Below are 19,923 nucleotides of genomic sequence, written 5' to 3'. Positions count from 1 at the left end.
CTCAGTCAAAACATTTTTTTAAACAGAATATTCGCCAAATATGAGAAACAAGTTGTGTTTCAGATACTTGTGATCTTCTCGTAGCTTTGAACTCACCACTCACTTCTAATTGGTCACCATTTGTCGCTTTTGCTCCGTTGTCGTCGCTGATTGGTCGTGTCATGTTTTAGATGTCATCTTCCCGCCTTTGACAACAACGGGTGGGTCGGGGCCTGGGAGTGTATGTGGTGACGTCCCCACTGGACCATCCATGCCATGATGGCGGCGGAACGGGGCGGCGGTCCCGGCTCGGCCGCGGCAGATTATTCAATGCTGGTGGTGGTTGGTGCGCTACAGGCATCTGGCTTGTTGGAGCGGATGTTGCTGCAAATAGAATTGGGTGAGTTTTGTCAAAGATACCCGCCACTGGTGATACGCAACCGCTGAGGGGCAAGTAGGAAGTCGGCGCACCCTTTCACAATAAAACCGTTAATGAGTTAGCTTCCAGTATTTCTGTTGTTGGTTTACTGTTCTTGGTAGACTGTACATAGTTACTTTTAGTCAAATCATGCTTGTTATTTCAGTATCTCTACTGAAATGTTTGGCCCACGATAAACCGAGTGAGTGACGTCTTGTAGTTTCCCCTTCCGGGTCAACATTTTGAAAAACAGATGTGCTAGTCATAATATAGATACTTGTACGTGTGTTTTGTATTGAATTGATTATGGGCTCATTCAGCAACTTGCATGTAACGGCGAGGTCACGCGGACAAGCAGGACTTCCTGTTTGCGGTCACGTTACCAAATATGGCCTGAAACCCTGTGACGTCGTGTACTTAAAATCACAATGAAAACGGCCCAGAAAGCCAATTTACCATGATACCAATTTGAACTTAATTGAGCAAGTTCCATGTTTATTTTTTTATCACCAGGGTGTCTGAAACCAAATTATCTCGGAATAAGACCCAAACTTCAGAAACTGTTTGTAATGCTTGCACATCATGGGAAGGCTGTCCCATGCTGTGGTCACTCAACAGAAAGTGTGAGTTGATGTGATGATGTGTGTTTCAGGCCTGCGCTGCTGGCCTGTGCCAATGAACGTTGATGTTTTGGATCAGCAGCTGAAGCTCTTTGTGTCCAGACACTCTGCCTTCTTGTCAGAGGACATCCCAGGTAAGAATCGTGTCAAACATGTGTTAATGTGTAGACAGCGGTTAGATCTCCCTTATCGGGGAAAGTGCTGTGAAGCTTCACTCTGTGTGAGAATATTAAGTTCATCGGAGCTGAACGACTTTGAGTCACATGTGCAATGACAAAGTCACAATGATGCATTTGTGTTTCTGATTTTATTCCTGATTTCCGTGACAATTGCTTAACTTGGCTATCAAGTACTTTTGTTGTTCGCTTCACCTGCCATGACCACATTTTCATCATCACATCACATGGTTGTGCTGCTAAGTGTTCCCCTAGAGCTGATATCTGATGGCTTTTTGAAATATATTTCTTTTGCGGTGAAAGGTCAGCGGACGCTGCAGCACCACGGCGACGTCCTGGACACGCAGGTTGTATTGAATCCGGCTCACGACCTGGTCTGCTCAGAGGTGAGACTGCGACATGGGCACAAACGCTCCCATGTTCTGCTTGACACATCAGCATAATTTTGTGCTTCCCATTATTGTGTGGAGGTGCGGCAGCTGCTGTGTCAACCTTCTCGACACAAGCTGTTGATCCTGGCTGGTCAGTGTGTCGAGGACGTCGGAGACATCGTGTTGCAGAAAGGCCGCTTCACTCTGGACGACCTGATCCAGATCTGTGCTGACGAAGAGGTTAGCCCCCTTGTTCAGGCTCATCTTGTGTCATCTGCATATTACACTTCCTCATTACCCACAGAGAGCATTCTCCGCCTCACATTCTTTTCTCCTCCACTAGTAGTGTCATGATGTTACTTGTTTATCTCCAGTCCATGTCGAATAAGAAAGGAAGGCATGAAAGATCACATGAGCTGTGTCTCAGGTCACACACCACCACACTCGCACGTAGCATTAGTGTGTTCAACTGAGAAGTACAGGACAACGCAGTGCAGCATCAGTACTCTCGCCATTGCTACATAAGGGGACGGACTAACTTGAGTGGATGCAATGTACGTTGCATGATGGTCACACAGTCAGGAGATCGGGAAGATGTGGGTTTAAATCTCTGTTTGGGCATCTCTGTGTGAAGTTTGCATGTTCTCTTATTACATATAAAAATAAATGTAATAATTATAATTATATAGAAATCTGCTGCTTAACGATTAAAATCAGTGGCCAGTTTGTGACACACAAATAGTATTTTGAGGGCAAGACATAATTAGTATAATGACAACAAGAGAGTGAAATTGAGTGATGCTTGGAAAAAAAGAAAAAGTTTGTGCGTACCCCACAGGTATGATATCCACCGCGTTGTTTTTAAAAACAAATTTTCACTGTGGTAAAAAGTCACATTTGGAGTCTGAACACCAGAAGCTAGCTAGGCTTATGACTGGCTGTCAGTGACAGCTAGGCAAAGTGTGTAAACAGAGCTGCAAGAAAAGTTGAACAGAAACAGGTTTGATTAGGTAGAAATTATACACGCTGGCATTGATTGCCGTAGCCTGTGCCAAGTTGTCAAACTGAAGCTATTGATGTTTTACACACTAGTTTGGATTCTCATGGCAATAAGGAACAAAACCTCCCTTGTTGGCTCAACCTTTGTGACAGCAGATATCTTCATTTTCGGAAACTGCACAATGACTATGTGATGGATAATAAACTATACAATGGGTTAGTAATAGCACAACACTGTTTGGGCCCCCGGGAATTAAGTATGCAGTGTACATATACTATAAATATTATTATATATCTACTGCTGGAAGTATTCCATTTCAGACACTGCCATGGTTTCTGTTTGTTTGTCCTCTTTTGGCTAGGTTGCCCACTTGTGGAGTGCTACGGCAAAGGCCACTCTTACCCTCAGCTGCCCGGACCTCGGCCTTTGGCGGGAGGACCTGTTGAAGAAGCACAATGTGCTAGACGTCATAAACATCCAGATCAACCCTCCTGAGCTCCTTCCACAGATGGAAGGCTTGCAAGAGTTCACGGAGTACCTCTCAGAGTGTCTGGAACCCGAGTCCCCATTTGACCTCCTGGAGCCCCCAAGCACCGTGGGGTTCTTGAAACTCTCCCGTCCTTGCTGCTACATCTTCCCTGGTGGTAAGGGAGACTCCGCATTCTTTGCTGTGAATGGCTTCAACATCCTGGTAAATGGAGGCTCCGACCCCCGCTCCTGCTTCTGGAAACTAGTCCGACATCTGGACAGAATCGACTCGGTCCTCCTAAGTCACATCGGCGTGGACAATCTTCCTGGGCTGAACAGCTTGCTACTGAGGAAAGTCGCAGAGCAGGACCAGGACTTAGCTGCAGGTCAGCCTGAAGAAGACTGGATGAAAAAACTCATCTCCCCGGAGATTGGAATAGTTTTCTTCAATGTTCCGGACAAATTGAAAGCCATACAAGGAGATCCGAGTGAGCTTCGTAGTGTTGACCAAGGGGCATTGATCTTGGAGCGCTTGCAAAGACTTGCTATCAAAGCACAACCTCTGTGTCGGTCCAATATAGTGTCTATTGAGCCACTTGTCTTGTTCCACAAGATGGGAGTCGGCCGTTTGGAGTTGTACCCACTGAATCCAGTCAGTGGCAGTAAAGAATTGGAGGAGTTGTTGCAGATTTTGCCCAAAAATTCCAATCTGAAAGGCTCGGATCTTCCACTCACATGCCTCACTTCCATTTGTGCTTTGCTGGTGTGGCATCCCTCAAGCAATCAGGAGAAGATCGTCCGGGTCCTTTTCCCAGGATGCACGCCACAGCCCAAAATTCTGGATGGACTTGAAAGACTGAAACACCTGGATTTCCTCAGTGTTCCTGTGGCGAGTTCAAAGGACCTTGAAATGTCCAAAGTGGAGAAACTACCAAAGCGTGCCGAAAGTCGAGAAAGCCTCAAGTCTAGAGACTTGCGGACCAGCAGTGCCTTGCAGAAAGAGAAAAATGGACGACCTCCTGTCAAAAAACTGGAGGTGAGAATGAAGCCAAAAGCAGTAGGTGACACTGCCCCCAAAGAGAGAGACCAAGAGGCCAAATCTAAGCCAGTGAAGCCTGCTGAGAAGCTCATTCCAAAGAAGCATATGTCTAAAGATGAGAGAAAGAAAGAGAATGGTGACAAAAAGAGAGAAAGTGTCAAGAAGGAAAGTTTAAAGCTGAAGAAAGAAAATAAACCCGAAGCCAAAAAAGATACTAAATGGGAAGACAAGAAAGTAGCTGCATCAGCTGCCAAAGATGTAAAGAAAGTGAGTGGAGCTTCAAGTTCAGAAGTGAGAAAATCTGCATTCAGGAGCCCGAAGACGGACATGTTGAACAAAGGGATGAAAGGTAAAGCTGGTTCTACACAGCAGGACTTGACAGCTGAAGACGACAACAGGAACCCTACCAAAAACACCTCAGAACTTCGTAACTGTGACAGGGACAGAAAGAACCAAGGAAGTCCTGAGACAGTAGTCCTTTGTATGGACACCTCCTTAAGTCCAAATGACGACAAATTCTCCAAAGGTGGACCAGAGGTTCAAGGTAACAGTGCACCTGAAGTGGACAGAGCAGCACATCTGGCCTTGGATGGCCTCAGTCAGGAAGTTCCTCTGAGTACCTCACCCATAGAAAGTTCCCCTTTCTTTCAGGACACAACGTCCACTCATCTTGTGGGAGACATTGCAGACTCCACCCCCACGCTAACAACTATGCCGACTGAATTCTGCCTCCCTCCAACCTCAGAGCAAATCCTGATGTTTAGCACAGAATCACAGCCAGCGCTGCCAAAAGACAAATGCTGCTCCAATGGACTCTTGACTGACTCGGAACACAATGTAGAGCATTCCCTAAATGGTCGCTGGGGACCTGGATGTGAGGAACGTATACATGGCATGTCAGAGCTCAGCACAGCTGTTCTCCATGATGTCGATCTTTGCTTGGTTTCGCCTTGTGAGTTCCAGCACCACAAGGCTCCAGAGAACCAGAGCACTGAAGCCTGCAGCCAGGGAACCCCGCCCACATCAGTCAGCGAGTCCCTCTTGATGGCCACAGACTCTGATGTTCTGCCTGCAGCGGAGGACTGTCCTTCGCTCGGCACAGACTTCGATGATGATGATTCAGGTAGCCTCCTCTTTCCCGGACATCCTGGCATGCCCCTGTCCCACCTGGCGGCTGAGCATTCCTCCCTGGACCCGCCACCGGCCCTGGCCAAGGATCTGCCCCCGTTACCGCCCCAACCAGAAACGTGCATGGCAGATGTTGATGCATCAAGCAAGACTTCTGCCAGCAGGACCAAAAAATCCCCAGGAGTGTTGCAGAGGGGCACTGCCAGAAGCCCGTCCGGCCACAACGTGAAGCCAAAGGCTAGCAGCACCGTGTCACTTAAAACAACCCCCGCCCTTGACACAAGACCATCAAGCAGAATTTCACTGTGTGGCTCGCGAAGTGGAACTGCCAAACCTTCAGTGTCAGGTAGGCCATTGAGCATCACCTGCAGACTAGGGTGGGGTGGGAATGGTGGAATAAGTCCATATTGGGTTATTGCAATCCTTTCACAACCACAGAAATAATATTACAATAAAGACAATCAGCTACCATACCATATGCATGTACTTGAAGACTGGAAAACTTGTACAATAAGTACAAAATCTTGAGAGTGGCAAAAAACCGCAACTAATGGACGCGACCCCAAGATGTCTATTTTTGAGTCATAAAATGCCTCTTAAACTTAAACACTTTTACATTTACAAAAAGTGCAGTTACACAACATCCCGCCCTGTTAAAGCATCTTCCTCCTAGAAAATGTTGAGTGTATTGACAGTCGGCTCTAAAAACATTCATAGAGATACGTATATTGAATTCATCAAAGTCCTCTCTTTTATCAGCGTCCAAAATGTCAGAGGCCTCTGCTGTCCACGTGGACCTGGCCTACCTGCCGTCCGGATCAGCCTCCTCCACAGTCACTTCGGACTTCTTCAGACAGCTTCGCTCCTCCTATTACGTTGTGAGTGGCGACGAGCCTGTGAAAGCAGTGGCCATGAGAAGCATCCTGGATGCACTGCTGGATGGCAAGAGCAGCTGGCCGGACTTACAGGTTAGCAGATGCTCCGGTGGGGTGGGTTGGGTTGATCTGAGAACCCTTCTGATTTGCTGCGTCTCCTCAGGTGACTCTAATCCCGACGTTCGATTCTGTGGCCATGCACGAGTGGTACCAAGAAACCCACGAGCAGCAGAAGCAGCTCTCCATCACTGTGTTGGGGAGCAACAGCACCGTGGCCATGCAGGACGAGACCTTCCCTGCCTGCAAGGTGGAGTTCTGAGTCTGACCCCTCCTCTCTGGAATCACCAAACCACCCCTGTCCCGGAGGTTTTTTCGCCATGGTTACAAGCTGACAGGGAATAGTAAACAGTTGCCTTATCAGAACTCCTCCGTCCCTTTGATAGGCTGGTCTATTGTAGCAGTTTCTGGCTGCTGGACCAGGACATTCATGCTCGCAGTCCACAAAATATTCAAGTCAGTTCTCACGAAGCAGGTTCTTCAGTTGAGGAGCCATTGCAGGTTCAGATTCCAAATGATAAAGCTTTGTGAGGGATAATATAAATGAAAGTGTTTATTTGGATGAGAAAGAACATGTCAAAGCTTCCTGTTTTTGTGGTTTGTTTTAAAGCTAAGATTTGGAGTGTTATTGTAGCATGTGGATGTGAAACCTGAGCTGTTTATATGAACTTAACACAGTAGATCCCTGCAAATGGTGAAAAACAGCAAAAAATGGAAAAAGCCCGAAAAATGACTTTTTGATACTGTAAGCCATACAACACACCTCACACAAGACACAATTACAGACATACAGTATTAGACTTCAAAACGTACACTTACACAACATCACCAGCATCTTCTTGCTGGAAGATTTTAAGTGAATTGACTCGTGAGACAGCGCCCTGTACTGGGTATGTAGATGCAGCACTTTTTTTTTTGTCCCCTGCTGCTGATGCCATTAAACATTAAGTTTTAGTATTTACAATCTAAAGCAGAGAAGATATCCAGAGGAGCCAATGCCCAGCCACAAACATGCAGGGATCTACTACATTATTCCATACTAAAATTACTGATGGCTGAAGCCAGGCTCTTTGTGTAAAGGAATGAAGTTGGATGTTAAAGCTCTGAATATGAAGCTCGCAGCTTGCATAAAATCGTTGAGTGGTTTTCTTTCCATGGTAATCACCATGGCATTGCATAATTAGTTGATAGCTGTCACTATGAGAGAAGGAGTCATAAGTCAAAAAAGGTAAAATGTCCACAGGTTAAAAACTCCAGTTGTTCTATTAAGTTATTTATTTATTTGTACACTTCCCCACGAATCTTGTTTTAAAATTGACATCTGCATGTTAATGACTTTGGTACTGAAGTTGTGAAGATATGGTCAAACCCTTTCAAGAAAGCAGTAATGTACGCCCTCTGCTGGTCTCTTGCTGCAACACAAAATGTGGCTGCAGTGTGATTTCAATTTGGCTCTGTTAGAGTTCAACTTTACTGTCAATAGCCTTTTAACGAGTTTGTTTCTCTCAACGTAAAAATGAAATGTCTTTTTTAAATCACTTTTGCATACATACAAACACCTGTTTCAGGTTGATTTACTGTTTTTTCAAACACTACTTTGAAGTTCTATCTATTAAAAACTTGAAAATTAAATCACTGACTATCTTGTGTTTATTTGCACAAAACTTGGCAAGGTAATTTCAAACCCGAGTGAGGATAAGCAGCATTGAAATTATGGCTGTATAGAGTAAAATGTAAATAATTACCTCAAACAAGTACTACATACATAACTGCGAGTGTTTTCGCCATCACAAGTTTCTTAGCATGTGTGGGTTTTCTTCGGGTACTCCGGTTTTTTCCCACATTCCAAAAACATGCTAGGTTAATTGGCGACCCCAAATTGTTCATAGTTATGAATGTGAGTGTGAATGGTTGTTTGTCTATATGTGCCCTGTGATTGGCTGGCGACCAGTCCAGGGTGTACCCCGCCTTTTGCCCAAAGACAGCCTGAATAGGCTCCAGCACCCCCCGCGACCCTCGTGAGGAAAAGCAGTAGAAACGAATGAATGAATGAATAAATGAATGAAGTTTCTTAGCTGCATTTCAAACATAACTTTACTGTGGAAGAGTCAGTGCTTCTTCCTGGTTCGACCTTTATTCTGAAGTATCTGCGTCATCGAGTGGGCGTGGCTGCGCTGCGGCTGTACACTCGGCGTGCACGCGCGGTCACGGCTGATGCGTCACACGTGCACTTGAAGTAAGTAGAGGATTTTTGCTGTCTTTTTGCATGCTGACTCGACGTGCTTCCTCGTGGCGTCACGCCAGGCGCCTAATTGGCTGCAAAAGTAATCAGTGCCGCGAGCACGTGTATTTCTCTGCAAAGTTGCGCGTGCTCGCCGGAAGCAGACTGGGCGCAGCTGTATTGATTTTTTGGTGTTTTGTTTTATCTCCTTTTGTCAAGCTAATTACAGGCTAATTAGACTCTTCGAGTATTAAGTTGTGGTCACAATGTAAGCTACCACAAATTTGTGAAAGATGAGACCATATGAAAAAACACAACCCTTTCTGAAAATACATGTTATATTATTATATTGATAAAACATAACATTACTATCTGACAAAAAGACACTACAGTAAATACTCGGGTGACTATCAATGAAAAGCTGACACGCCCCTGTGTGTTGCGTTGTCACTGTGTTGACGTCCATGGCAAGAATTGTCATGGTACTTGTTGTTTATGTTTGCCAGAGGACACACACAGACACACACATCAGCTGTGATGTCTCAGGATGACAGGAAGTGGCAGAGCGAGGTGGAGGAGAAGAAGCGTCAGCTGGAAGATGACAGACGAGCGCTGCATCACATGAAGGTGAGACAGACAATCAATGGCTTCAAAGAAGTCAACTAAAGGTGAAAAAATGGATACATACAGTACTGTATGTATGCATACATAGTTTATTGTATAGTATAGATAGAATACCTAATACATAGTGTATTTTATGTATGGATACATGTGTAGCATGTACAGTTGTGTATGTAAACATACATGGACAGTACACGCCACAGCATCTCAGTAGATTCAGGCCAGGATTTTGACTAGGCCACTCTTCATTTTGTTTTACTTCAGTCATTCAGAGGTAGTCTTGCTGGTGTGTTTTGGATCATTGTCCTGCTATAGAACCCAAGTTGTTTTCAGCTTGAGGTCACAGACAGATGCCTAGACATTGTCCCTTAGGATTCTTTTGGTAGACAGCAGAATTCATGGTTCCATTTATCACAGCAAGTCTTCCAGGTCCTAAAGCAGCAAAACAGCCCCAGGCCATCACACTACCACCACCATATTTTACTGTTGATCTGATGTTCTTTTTCTGAAATGCTGCGTGACCTTTGCGCAGATGTAATGGAACACACACCTTCAAAAAAGTTAAACTTTTTCCCGAAAGTCTTGGAGATCATCAAGATGTTTTCTGGCAAAATTTAGATGAGCCTTAATGTTCTTTTTGTTCAGCAGTGGTTTTTAGTCTTGAACTCTGCCATGCAGGCTGTTTTTGCCCATTGTCTTTCTTATAATGGAGTCATGAACACTGACCTTAATTGAGGCAAGTGATGTCTGCAGTTCTTTGAGTGTTGTTGTGGGGTCTTGTGTAACCTCTTGGATGAGTCGGCACTGCGCTCATGGAGTCATTTTGCTTGGGTTTCATTTAAAAACTGCATTTTGTGTTCAGTTGTGTTGTCATTGACAAATATTTAAATTAGTTTGATGATCTGAAACATTTAAGTGTGACAAACATGCAACACAACAAAAATCAGGAAGGGGGCAAACACTTTTTTTCACACCACAGTACACATACGACTACATACTGTATGTATGCATGTATGAATTCACTATGTACTACTTATGTGTATGTAGACTAAGTATATTTTAAAAAAATGATTTAAACATCTAACGCTGGATGTGTGAGATAATAAGATAAGTGATGTTAGTAATGCTAACATGTAGCCACCTTGCAAGGTGATGTGAGAGGGAACATGAGAGGCAACCAGGAAGTCTCTTGAAGTGTAAGACTGTTGCGTTCAGGGACTTATAACCCTTCCTGTTCTGTGTTTAGTCAAAGGCACTAAGAGAGCGCTGGCTACTGGATGGAGCACCACCTATTGGGGATGAACAGAAGCAACAGCATGAGGAACACGCCAAGAACCTGGAGGACACCGTCAGCAGGTCCATTATTGAGAATGAAAGAAAACACTTTTCTTTAGGAATCCTTCATTTTCCTAGCTATATCTATCTGTCTATTGTATATCTATCCATCTCTCTATCTATCTTCCTACCTATATCTACAGTGTATATATCTCTATGGGTTTATCGATAACATTGTTAATGTTGCAGGTTGGAAAAAGAATTAATGAATCTTGAGAACACAGGAGCATGCACAAGTTCAGTGAGTACACACACACATACACACACATACACAGTGTGTTCATGGTCTTTTGTCACTTCCAGCTGAGGTCAGGATCAATTCAAGGTACTTTTCATCTTCTCACAGAGACCAGAGTAATCACATTTTTCTTGACATTTTCTTATCATGACATCCTGTCTTTTTTGCAGAGGTCAGCGATCACAAGGTGGGAGGCGATGACATGATGAAGCGAGGTGAGTCACATTGTGACCTTTAAGTTTATCAACGACGTTATTTTGTTGTGTGTGACCTCCAACCTCCCCAGCAATGTATTCGGTGGAGATCAAAGTAGAGCGGGACAAGGCGACGGGGGAGACACGCGTCCTGTCCTCGCACACCAAACTTCCTTTTGACTGCTCTCAGGGAGGGATCAAAGTTTACGAGGACCATCAGAAAGGTGAAAGGTCGTCAATTGGACATGAGATTGTTGCGTTGTTGAGGTCACGTGATTAGTGATTGTCTCGCCTTCTAGTGGTTCATGAGGTCAATGGTGAGGATGGTGTCCACCTGCTCAGTGCCGCCGAGGTGGATGAGCTCATCCTCAAAGCTGATGAGGTGCTGACAACCCCATGCGTGGCGGTCCAAGAGAAGGAGGAGATAAAGGAGGAGATAAAGGAGGAGGCGGTGGAGGCGGCAGCAGAGATCACTGGGCTGGAAGCCATGTCTGAAGAGCAGGGTGGTGCCCAGGAGCCTGTCACGATGGTGTTTATGGGCTACCAGGATGTGAAGGATCAGGACCACACCAAGAAGGTCCTTGGCCTGCAGGGGACAGTCAAGGCGGAGCTTGTCCTCATCGAGGACGGGAAGACCTCACCATCAGGAGGACCAGTGGATGCCGCGCCAATTCCTACCACTGTTCCGGAGATAGTGGACAAGTGTGAATTGGCGGCCGTGCCACCAAGAGGGTCCATGAAAGCCAAGAAGGAGAAAGAGGCGTGTAAGTGCTGCATCGTCATGTGAACCTGCAGGGGGTGCTACAAAATATTTCCACAAGACTGCAAAACATCACTTCCTGTTTTTTTTACATTTCTCATCTTTGCTTTAAGCAGCTGATGAGCATTAGCACATGCTACCTGTAAAAAAAGTGTGACAAAGTAATGCAAGCATGTCATGAACATGAACGCCATCACTTCCTGTTTGTGTTTCATTGACTGCAGCTGACAACACAAAGCTAATGCCAAAGCTAAACATTTGCTGCTAACCTACTGCATGCTAGCAGCAACACAGGTATTGGGACACAGCTCTTTATCGTGTTTTTCTCCCAGTACACACAGCTGGGTCCACAAAGTCACGCACTGAAGAACTAGAACAGCAATGGTGACCAACTTCAGTGATCTCCCAAATGGACACTCCAAAATCTTGTACGTCTTCCCAATTACACTGGAAGCCGTCAGATGCCACGTTTTCTTCAAGTTTTAATATCCAACAGCTGTCCTAATACTTTTGTGGGTGGCCAGCTTTCTGTGACCAATGAGCGTTAATGGCATTGCATCCTCCATCAACAGATGCAACCTTGCTGATGCCATGACCAAGGTCAGCAAAACCTTGAGGGAGGAGCTTTAAAATGTTGTCCTAATACCCAATAAGTCTCTTTATGAGAAATACAAGGCTGTGTCTGAAATATACTTCTGTCAGTACACCTCAGTATGTATACTCATTATGTACAGTATACTATGTACACTTATAGTTCCTGAAGACACAGTGTAGTTCCGGCCCATTATTGTTGTTGCGCATTTACCGGAAATGACAATCAAAATATTTATCGGCCTCGTCGTCTTCTCTCCTTTTTAAATTGTGAATAATTACACTGACTAGACTTTAATATATATATGATTAATATTATGATTAATATTAAAATATTTTATTTTTTAGCACATGAGGGCCACTTTTTAATCAAACAAAGAATCAAGTTTATTTGTAGTTCTAAAGGTAAGATGTTTTTACTCATTTTTTGTCTCTCCTACGAGGTTATGCTTTTTTTTTACATCTCTCACACCGTATGCAAATAATATGCAAATTCGCCAATGAGGTCATCTAGCGAATTCGAGACACTTCAACAAGGGACAGCCAAAAATTCCTTTCTTACTGAGGAGTTGGCCACAGTGCCCTTTTGCTACGTTACCAACAATGCGAAACGTAAGTACGCCAATTGAGACGAAGCTCAAATCCGATTTTTAAAAATAGTTTATGTACTAACATGGATGTGCTGGTACTTTGCAAACAAATATCTTTATGATTAAAAAGTGGTGTTGCAAAGTCTTTTGGCTGTGTTTTCAAACAAATGTGAGCGCAACATAAAACAGTCGGGAAAGTGTAGTATACATCTGAGCAGCAGGAGGCAGCAGACGACAAAAGAGATGCACTATGTCAGCTGCAGAGGAAGAGGAGGTGCTCATGGAAACACCTGCAATGGGATGGTGGTGGTGGTTACTGGGGTCACAGGTGAGTTCAGATTGATTATTTGTGGGATGGAATGATTATTAGTTCATATGTTCTTTCCATCCAAAGAACTTTCTGTTATGTCACATACAGTTTGGCTGGTGGGGGCGGGGCACTTTGGGGCGGAGCTTGTAAGTCTGATGAACTTTGTCTCAGTGGTCATTTTTTTGTGCTTGAGAAGGCTTCTACAAGCTGAACCTGAGCTCAGGTAAGACTTTTATTTGAAGCATTCTTGTTCTAATGTCAGCATTACTGTTATCACTTGACTTCAGACTGACTATTGACTCTGGCCTATATTCAACAAGTGAGTGTCCAATAGTAATAATTTGTTGGTCATGATTCTAATCAGAATTAAACACAGGACGGAGATTTCTGGCACAAAAGTATTTATGAACAATATATGACGTGTATTATTAAAAGTGTAAAAGTGTCGGTAACAATATCAGCTACACTGGCCCTTCATTTACTTGGTACTGAATCAAACAAATTACATATACAGTATCACCCACCCCTAGTGGCCATGACTGTTAGCGCCCCCTACAGGTTATAAATCTTTGTCCAGAAAGTTTCTGTTAGAATTTTTTTCTCTGCTTGCTCTCCTCTTGTCCACTTGTTCGCCTCTGGCCTTCTGTCACTTGACAGTGAGCAGGGTGTTATCAGTTGACAGCAGAGGGGGAGGGGCTTATCTGCTCGACTGCACGTGTAGGCTAATGCTAAAGCTAATGGTTTTGTCTGAAGTCACGTCCCAAATTCAGAAAATATTAAAATAACTAAGGCCTTGGGGTTTGTGACAGAGTGTATGAGTTTCATTTAAAAAAAGCTAAATGGCTTACTGGCTAAATGTAATAGGCGGTCTCAAATTGAGCACTTCTGTCAGTGCACTTCAATAAGTATACTTCTGAATGAACTAATTTTAACAGTGTAGCAATATTTAGCCACTACTTCTACTTCTTGTCTATTTTTACTGCTATGGTTTGCTTCTTCCGCAAGGTAGGCAAGATTGTACCTGTTGAGGGTTGTAAGTGTCCACCACTGCACACTCACACTCAGTTTGGGCGTTGTGAGTGCAATATTTGGGTACTGACAGTGCTATGCTTCTCAGTGTGAATGCACTTATGCAGTCAATAGACTTGGCGGCTTTCCACACAAAAATGTCTTCCGGTCAAAGCTGCAAAGTATTTTATTGTTTTTGGCTCTTATCCATAAAAACAGAAACGGCTTTCTGAGTAACCTTAAACTGTGGGCTGCATGGTAGTTGAGTGGTTAGCGCGCAGGCCACACAGCTCGGGGACCAGGGTTCGACTCCCCGCTTGGGCATCTCTGTGTGGAGTTTGCATGTTCTCCCCGTACATGCGTGGGTTTTTTTCGGGTACTCCGGTTTCCTCCCACCGGGTACTCTGGTTTCCTCCCACATTCCAAAAACATGCTAGGTTAATTGGCGACTCTAAATTGTCCATAGGTATGAATGTGAGTGTGAATGGTTGTTTGACTATATGCGATTGGCTGGCGACCAGTGTACCCCGTCTCTCGCCCAAAGACAGCGAGACAGCTGGGATAGGCTCCAGCATGCCCATGACCCTTGTGAGGATAAGCGGTAGAAAATGGATGGATGGATGGATGGTTTTCAGAGTGGAAAAATCTGAAAATAGCAGCTTGTCATTCTCGTGTCGACGTCACCAACCCACTGCCACCCTATTGCGTCAAGAGAGCAGAAGCGAGCTTTGATGAGAAGCTAGCATTAATATTTTGACCAACAAGACTCACCCAGTCAACATTTTCTCTCAACTCCATAAAGACTTGCAGAAGTAATTCCACTTCTCGTAAGTCTAGATAAGCGGAAGACAATGAATTTATGCGCATGGATTATTTCTTCTTCTATGGTTTGGTGTATCACGTGTGTCCATCTAGGTGTCTCATCTGGATGCAACTGTTTACTAATCTTACACACGGTGGATGCAAATTGTTTTCAACAGGCCAAAAAACTCATTCTCAGGAGCATTTCTGTGTGGACGGGGCCTAAGTCTGTGTTGTGACTTACTATACTTCCTAAGGGTATAAATTCTGGAGTGCTGTCCCAAATCCATTACTGCCATTGCGCACTTATATTGATGATACGTATATTATATTATTATGCTGTCATGATTGACCGGAGAGACTGGACTCCTCTTGTTTCCTTTTTCTTAACAACTTGTCTTTATGCTGTAGTTGTAGTAGTTGTACTTTCTGTTGCTTCTATACTAGGGTACTTGTTGTAGTCTAATCTTTTGATAACTGTCAGGATATTGTGACTTTGCAGAGTTTTTGTTCAAGAATTTTCATCCATCCAAGTTGTCATCTGGTCCACACCCCCCTCTGCTGCCATGGACACAATTCCCAGGAGGTGGGTGCTCAAGCCTTTGTCCCCCCTGCTGCATCCGTCTGACCTACGTAGTATAGCGGGTCCAAGCAATGGTGAAGATCATTTTATGGCTACCGACAGTGTTACTGACTCCCGCCAAGAGCAGGGTGAGTTCAGGGAGCTGGTGGTGCAGGCCCGCCAGATCACCTTGTCACAAGATGGCGGCGACAGCAGCGATGATTTGTATTCCAGCAGTCCAAGCAGCAGCTCAGGCTCTCACTGTGGGTTCTACTCCTTTGTGGAGGATCCAACCAGTCCAGAAGCAGAGCTGAATGAGGCGTGGATGGTCTCACCTCAGCGGCAAGTTCATCTCACAACCTTGAAGGAGGACAAGGCCTTCAAAGTGCAGACGTACAACAGTGGCAGGAAACCAGAGACTATGTTCTCAGAGTCAGAGTCACAGTACAAACTCCAGCCGGAAGACCTCTGCAAAGCATTTGGGCCAGAAGAAGAGAAGCAACTGAGGAAGGATATCATTCGGAAGCAAGCCCCAAAGAAGAAGCCAACATTGGAGATGAGTGTGGTGGAGAAGCTGGCTTGCAGTAAGTCTGCAAAGTTGCTGTCAGAAGGTTTCAGTTTGAGCTACACTTCCATCAGAAGAGAACCCTCCCGTCCTGCTGAACCTGGAACAATTGTCAGGGACCAGATCAACTTCAGTTCAGCTCGGCAGCAGTTTATGAAGCCAGAACAGGACGTGCAGAATACCCCCGTTCACTCTTGGAGGTCAAGGGTGTCCTGGAAGATGGAGGAAGAGGATGCACCAAGGTCAGAACTGTCTGGGGAAGGTGCAACCTTTGTGGACTGGAGAAAAACTGAGAATGACCTCAACGGCCTCAATGATGACGACTTGCTGGTGAAGGTGCATGCCGGCTACATCAGCAACGAGGAGGTGTTTGATGAAAGCATACAAGCTGGAAGCAAAGGAAAATCCTACCTTAACAGTGAAACCCCGATTGAGCAGGAGATCCGTTTAGTTCAGGAACGTGAGGAGAATCTCAGACACTCACGAGGCCTGAAGCACAGTGACGGATACTCAGAGATAGTGGAAATCCGAACCAAGCGTATGAAGTCACCACTAACATCAGTTGAGGCCACAGAGAAGAAGCATGTGGGCTTCATTCAGCAAGACAACCAGAACGAGAACCAAAAGCAGGAGGACTTAGATCTGCCACAGGGATTTTCAGCCACAAAGGAGAACCTGCAGGACCAAGATATCTTTCTGTCCCCTTGTTGTCCTCATCGGCACGCTGAAGAAACCTCCTCCTCTTGCCCACCATCCTGGACTAGAACTTATTCTTGGAGGGACAATCAGGAGTCCACTGGCCTACAATGTGGGAAAAAAGGGGCCCTGGATTTAATTGAGAAGGAAATCCAAGAGACTTTGCAAAGGGAACAGGAGCTTCGCGAGTCCAGGGAGTCCAGGGAGTCCAGGGAGTCCAGGGAGTCCAGGGGGTCCAGAGAGTCCAGAGAGTCCAGAGAGTCCAGAGAGTCCAGGGAGTCCAGCGAGTCCAGGGTGCCCATGGAGCCCAGGGAACGCAGTCTCTTCTCTCCAACCCCTTTAGTAGAGCAGACATCCAGAACGTTTTCCAACCGGTTTTACCTCACAAAAAGCTCAGGTGTGTACTCTTCAAGTCTTACACTGGCAGTGGAAAACATGCTTTTTAAATACTGCTCCAGTCATTTAACATCAGTCTCCATTATAAACCCAAAGCAAGTAGTAACACAAGCACTACCATGATGCGCCGTAAGCTCACATATGTGTGATGATGTCATGATGTTCATCAAAGTTGTTGCTCACACAATCAGGTGGTTACCCTTAGTGCAGCTACAGTGAAGTGAATCAAAGAATCAGTAACCACACATGGTCCAAAGTCTGCCCAGATGAGTTTAACAAGCTGCACGAATCTATAACTAAGCAACACACGCTATGTCATTCATGACCTTTAACACAGCAGAAGTACAGCTTGAAACATGGTCCTGGTTTTAGTGAGAAAATAAAGTTGGAAAATTCTAAATTATACGGTGAACCAAGGAGGTCACAGGTCAACATCCTCTCCACCATTTCAGATGACGTCTCAGCAACTTGTACAACTGTTTCCTTGGTGACCACCTCCCATGCACCACCCCCTTCCAAAGGCCTGACAGGGGCACTGCTGCGGGACTTTGAGGAACGACGAGCACGACTAAAGCTTGATGAGAGTTCCGTGAGTCAGAGTTCAAAGTTCAGCACACAGAATGTTCTCTTGTACTCCAATCACTTCCTGTTTGTCTTTTAGTACGCTGGGATCCAGCCTATCGATGACATCAACAACCAGGTGAGGGCTCTCTTCAACTGATCATTTTAAATCATTTCAGTGGAATGTCAGAAGGGCAGGTCTGTCCAAACCTTTTTCTGTAAGGGTCACATACGGAGAAATTGAAGGAGATTTGTGGGAACACGTGCTAGTCTTTGGGTTCAAAAAGTCTTGGGATCACTGTTAGGGGTGACAGTAGTAACTCAGTGTAATATTGAATAATATATTAGAAATTGACAAGATGCCAGGGGCCAATAACAAGTAAGATGTGGACCGAAAATGGCCCCTCACCCGCACTTTTGACACCCCTGTCTTAAAGTTAATGTCTTGTTTTGTTTACCTTTCACACACAAATGCTTAGCTTAGTTACTATGCTAAATAGAAAACTGGGTAGTTTTTTTATTTTGCTTTGATGATGAAACGAGACTTGACCTCGCGATCGGCAAGGCATTTTTTAAATGTCATGGCATAAGTGACAGCGTGGTCACTACCCTGGTCCTTGTGATCCTGTAACGTTCTTAGCGATGGCATGCAATTGTCTGACAAAACACTAGGAGCAAGGTCCCAATTCTCATTGACTAGCTGTTAGGCTCCTTGTGTGGTACTCGTAAAAGATGGCCACACCATGATTGTTTTTGGAGCTGGAACTTTTCTTTTTGTATGTTGTTTTTCTATATCATTTTCTGTATAATTTCCAGAAAAAAAGGGAAACGATATACTAAAAAATGCAGACTAATCACCAATCTCTGCGGTCCACATCACATTGCGATTTGGAGGTGTACATCAAGCTCAGCCGGAGGAGCCAGACAGAGTTGGCGTAATGTTGAAGCGTAGTGTTCGCACGCTTGTGCATCAGCAAGGAAATGTCCGCAACTTTCCTACTAGTCAAAAAAGAGCACTTACTTGAGATGAATGTTTCTACAAAAGCTACACAAATCTTCCCCCCAAAAAGTGGAAACATTCAACCACAAAAACAGAAGGAATGACAAGAAGCCATGCCATAGACAAGGATGACAAAGGACCCATCGGAGCCAGCTCCAAATTCATTGGATGCCCAGACAACAAAAAGCACACATAAAAGCATTTTGGGTCCAGTGCTTCAGTGCTGACACTCTCATCACTGAAGTGCAATTTCAGAGCGGCGTCTCTTCTTCATCGTTTTATCTCTATTCTATTTTTATCTCATTTTTTATTTTATCTCATATCACTATCGCCCCAGCACACGTACTGACGTTGTGGACTTAGTCGTGGATTACATGTGGATACATTTCAAAATGTGTTTGCAGGTCGTGGAATCAACGCGGGTAGTGAGACATAAAAACCAGCGAGCCCTCCGCTGGGAAGCGGGGGTCTTTGCCAACCAACTGGACCACTGAGGCCAACAAGACCGCATCCAGATCCACATTCAGAACCACATCTTGAGTACAGGTCCAGGTCAAGAGTACTGCATCAGTTGAATGTGTCGTTTGCTGAGTGGTCAGTGCTCATGCTGGAGGGTTTGCGTCAGAAGGGGACAATGACAACATCGCTGTCATTACATAATGATGAGGATGATGAGGATGGTGATAAAGCTCAAAATGAATGCTGATCACTTCCTTCAATCATAAAAACACATGTTCACTGTTTCCATGGCAACATGCTGGTCGGCCTGCAGGAAATAAAGTGTGTGTGTTTGTGTGTCTGTGTGTGTGTTGAAGCACCTTATCGCCATCAGCACTGTTTCCATGGCGACTGAATGATGAGCCTCAAGTTTCAGGACATAAGGCAGTATGTGTGTGTTTTAGACATTAAATAAAGTTTGACACACACATGCACACATCCATGCAGTGCATATACAGTATGTATACACATACACACAGTATGTGTGTGTACGTGCATGTGTATTTAAGTACATATGTATATGCGTATATATATATTGTACACATGCACAGATATATGAATTTACATACAGTATTTGTACAGTATACATATGTGTATATACAGTGTGTGTCTATGTACAGTATATCTCCATATACTGTATGTACGTATGTATGTATACAGTTTGGGTATACCCTGGACTGGTCATCAGTCAATCACATAGTATACTGTAGATCATATTGATCATGCTTCAGATCTTCGAACAAATGTAAAAATTAGTCAACTGAACAAAAAATACAGTTTTTAAATGAAACCCTTTATTATTAAGGGAGGAAAAACAAATCCAAACCTACATGGCCCTGTGTGAA

The 19,923-nt window shown here is 44.5% G+C and overlaps 3 protein-coding genes across 4 annotated transcripts; all 3 read left to right on the top strand.

The window, feature by feature from the left end:
- The first annotated feature begins 202 nt into the window (after positions 1-202).
- map1sa (microtubule-associated protein 1Sa) lies at positions 203-7,749 on the top strand. The gene is made up of 7 exons (XM_058072704.2): positions 203-379; positions 1,050-1,151; positions 1,497-1,579; positions 1,664-1,804; positions 2,926-5,545; positions 5,959-6,167; positions 6,238-7,749. Exons 1-7 carry the CDS (start codon positions 256-258, stop codon positions 6,391-6,393), a joined length of 3,435 nt encoding a protein of 1,144 aa, XP_057928687.2. The 5' UTR covers positions 203-255; the 3' UTR covers positions 6,394-7,749.
- Positions 7,750-8,316: 567 nt separating this feature from the next.
- On the top strand, positions 8,317-12,810 carry palm1a (paralemmin 1a). The gene is made up of 8 exons (XM_058073396.2): positions 8,317-8,367; positions 8,859-8,979; positions 10,220-10,329; positions 10,498-10,549; positions 10,612-10,633; positions 10,717-10,761; positions 10,833-10,964; positions 11,040-12,810. The coding sequence occupies exons 2-8, from the start codon at positions 8,890-8,892 to the stop codon at positions 11,525-11,527; spliced, it is 939 nt and encodes a 312-aa protein (XP_057929379.2). The 5' UTR covers positions 8,317-8,367; positions 8,859-8,889; the 3' UTR covers positions 11,528-12,810.
- Positions 12,811-13,912: 1,102 nt separating this feature from the next.
- misp (mitotic spindle positioning) lies at positions 13,913-19,504 on the top strand. Of its 2 annotated transcripts, XM_058074468.2 has the most exons (5): positions 13,913-13,996; positions 15,303-17,020; positions 17,472-17,608; positions 17,681-17,719; positions 18,985-19,504. In XM_058074468.2, the coding sequence occupies exons 2-5, from the start codon at positions 15,367-15,369 to the stop codon at positions 19,072-19,074; spliced, it is 1,920 nt and encodes a 639-aa protein (XP_057930451.2). In that variant the 5' UTR covers positions 13,913-13,996; positions 15,303-15,366; the 3' UTR covers positions 19,075-19,504. The 2 variants fall into 2 exon arrangements, with proteins under 2 accessions (XP_057930451.2, XP_078646262.1); XM_078790136.1 differs by lacking the exon at positions 13,913-13,996 and having other exon boundaries at positions 15,229-17,020.
- The last annotated feature ends 419 nt before the right edge of the window (positions 19,505-19,923 follow it).

Source organism: Doryrhamphus excisus, linkage group LG4 (assembly GCF_037039965.1).
Source record: "Doryrhamphus excisus strain RoL-2023G ecotype Guam linkage group LG4, RoL_Dexc_Guam_v1.1, whole genome shotgun sequence".
In the NCBI taxonomy this organism is placed as follows: Eukaryota; Metazoa; Chordata; class Actinopteri; order Syngnathiformes; family Syngnathidae; genus Doryrhamphus; species Doryrhamphus excisus.
The sequence above is the reverse complement of the archived record's forward strand: the minus strand, read 5'-3'. Positions and strand labels throughout refer to the sequence as shown.

Coding starts and splice junctions, on each gene's coding strand:
- map1sa (XM_058072704.2), top strand. CDS start 256: ATGATGGCGGCGGAACGGGGCGGCGGTCCCGGCTCGGCCGCGGCAGAT. Junction 380..1,049: donor GTTGCTGCAAATAGAATTGG/GTGAGTTTTGTC, acceptor TGTGTGTTTCAG/GCCTGCGCTGCTGGCCTGTG. Junction 6,168..6,237: donor GCAGCTGGCCGGACTTACAG/GTTAGCAGATGC, acceptor GCGTCTCCTCAG/GTGACTCTAATCCCGACGTT.
- palm1a (XM_058073396.2), top strand. CDS start 8,890: ATGTCTCAGGATGACAGGAAGTGGCAGAGCGAGGTGGAGGAGAAGAAG. Junction 8,980..10,219: donor GAGCGCTGCATCACATGAAG/GTGAGACAGACA, acceptor TTCTGTGTTTAG/TCAAAGGCACTAAGAGAGCG. Junction 10,330..10,497: donor CTGGAGGACACCGTCAGCAG/GTCCATTATTGA, acceptor TTAATGTTGCAG/GTTGGAAAAAGAATTAATGA.
- misp (XM_058074468.2), top strand. CDS start 15,367: ATGGACACAATTCCCAGGAGGTGGGTGCTCAAGCCTTTGTCCCCCCTG. Junction 17,021..17,471: donor TTACCTCACAAAAAGCTCAG/GTGTGTACTCTT, acceptor CCACCATTTCAG/ATGACGTCTCAGCAACTTGT. Junction 17,609..17,680: donor TAAAGCTTGATGAGAGTTCC/GTGAGTCAGAGT, acceptor TTTGTCTTTTAG/TACGCTGGGATCCAGCCTAT.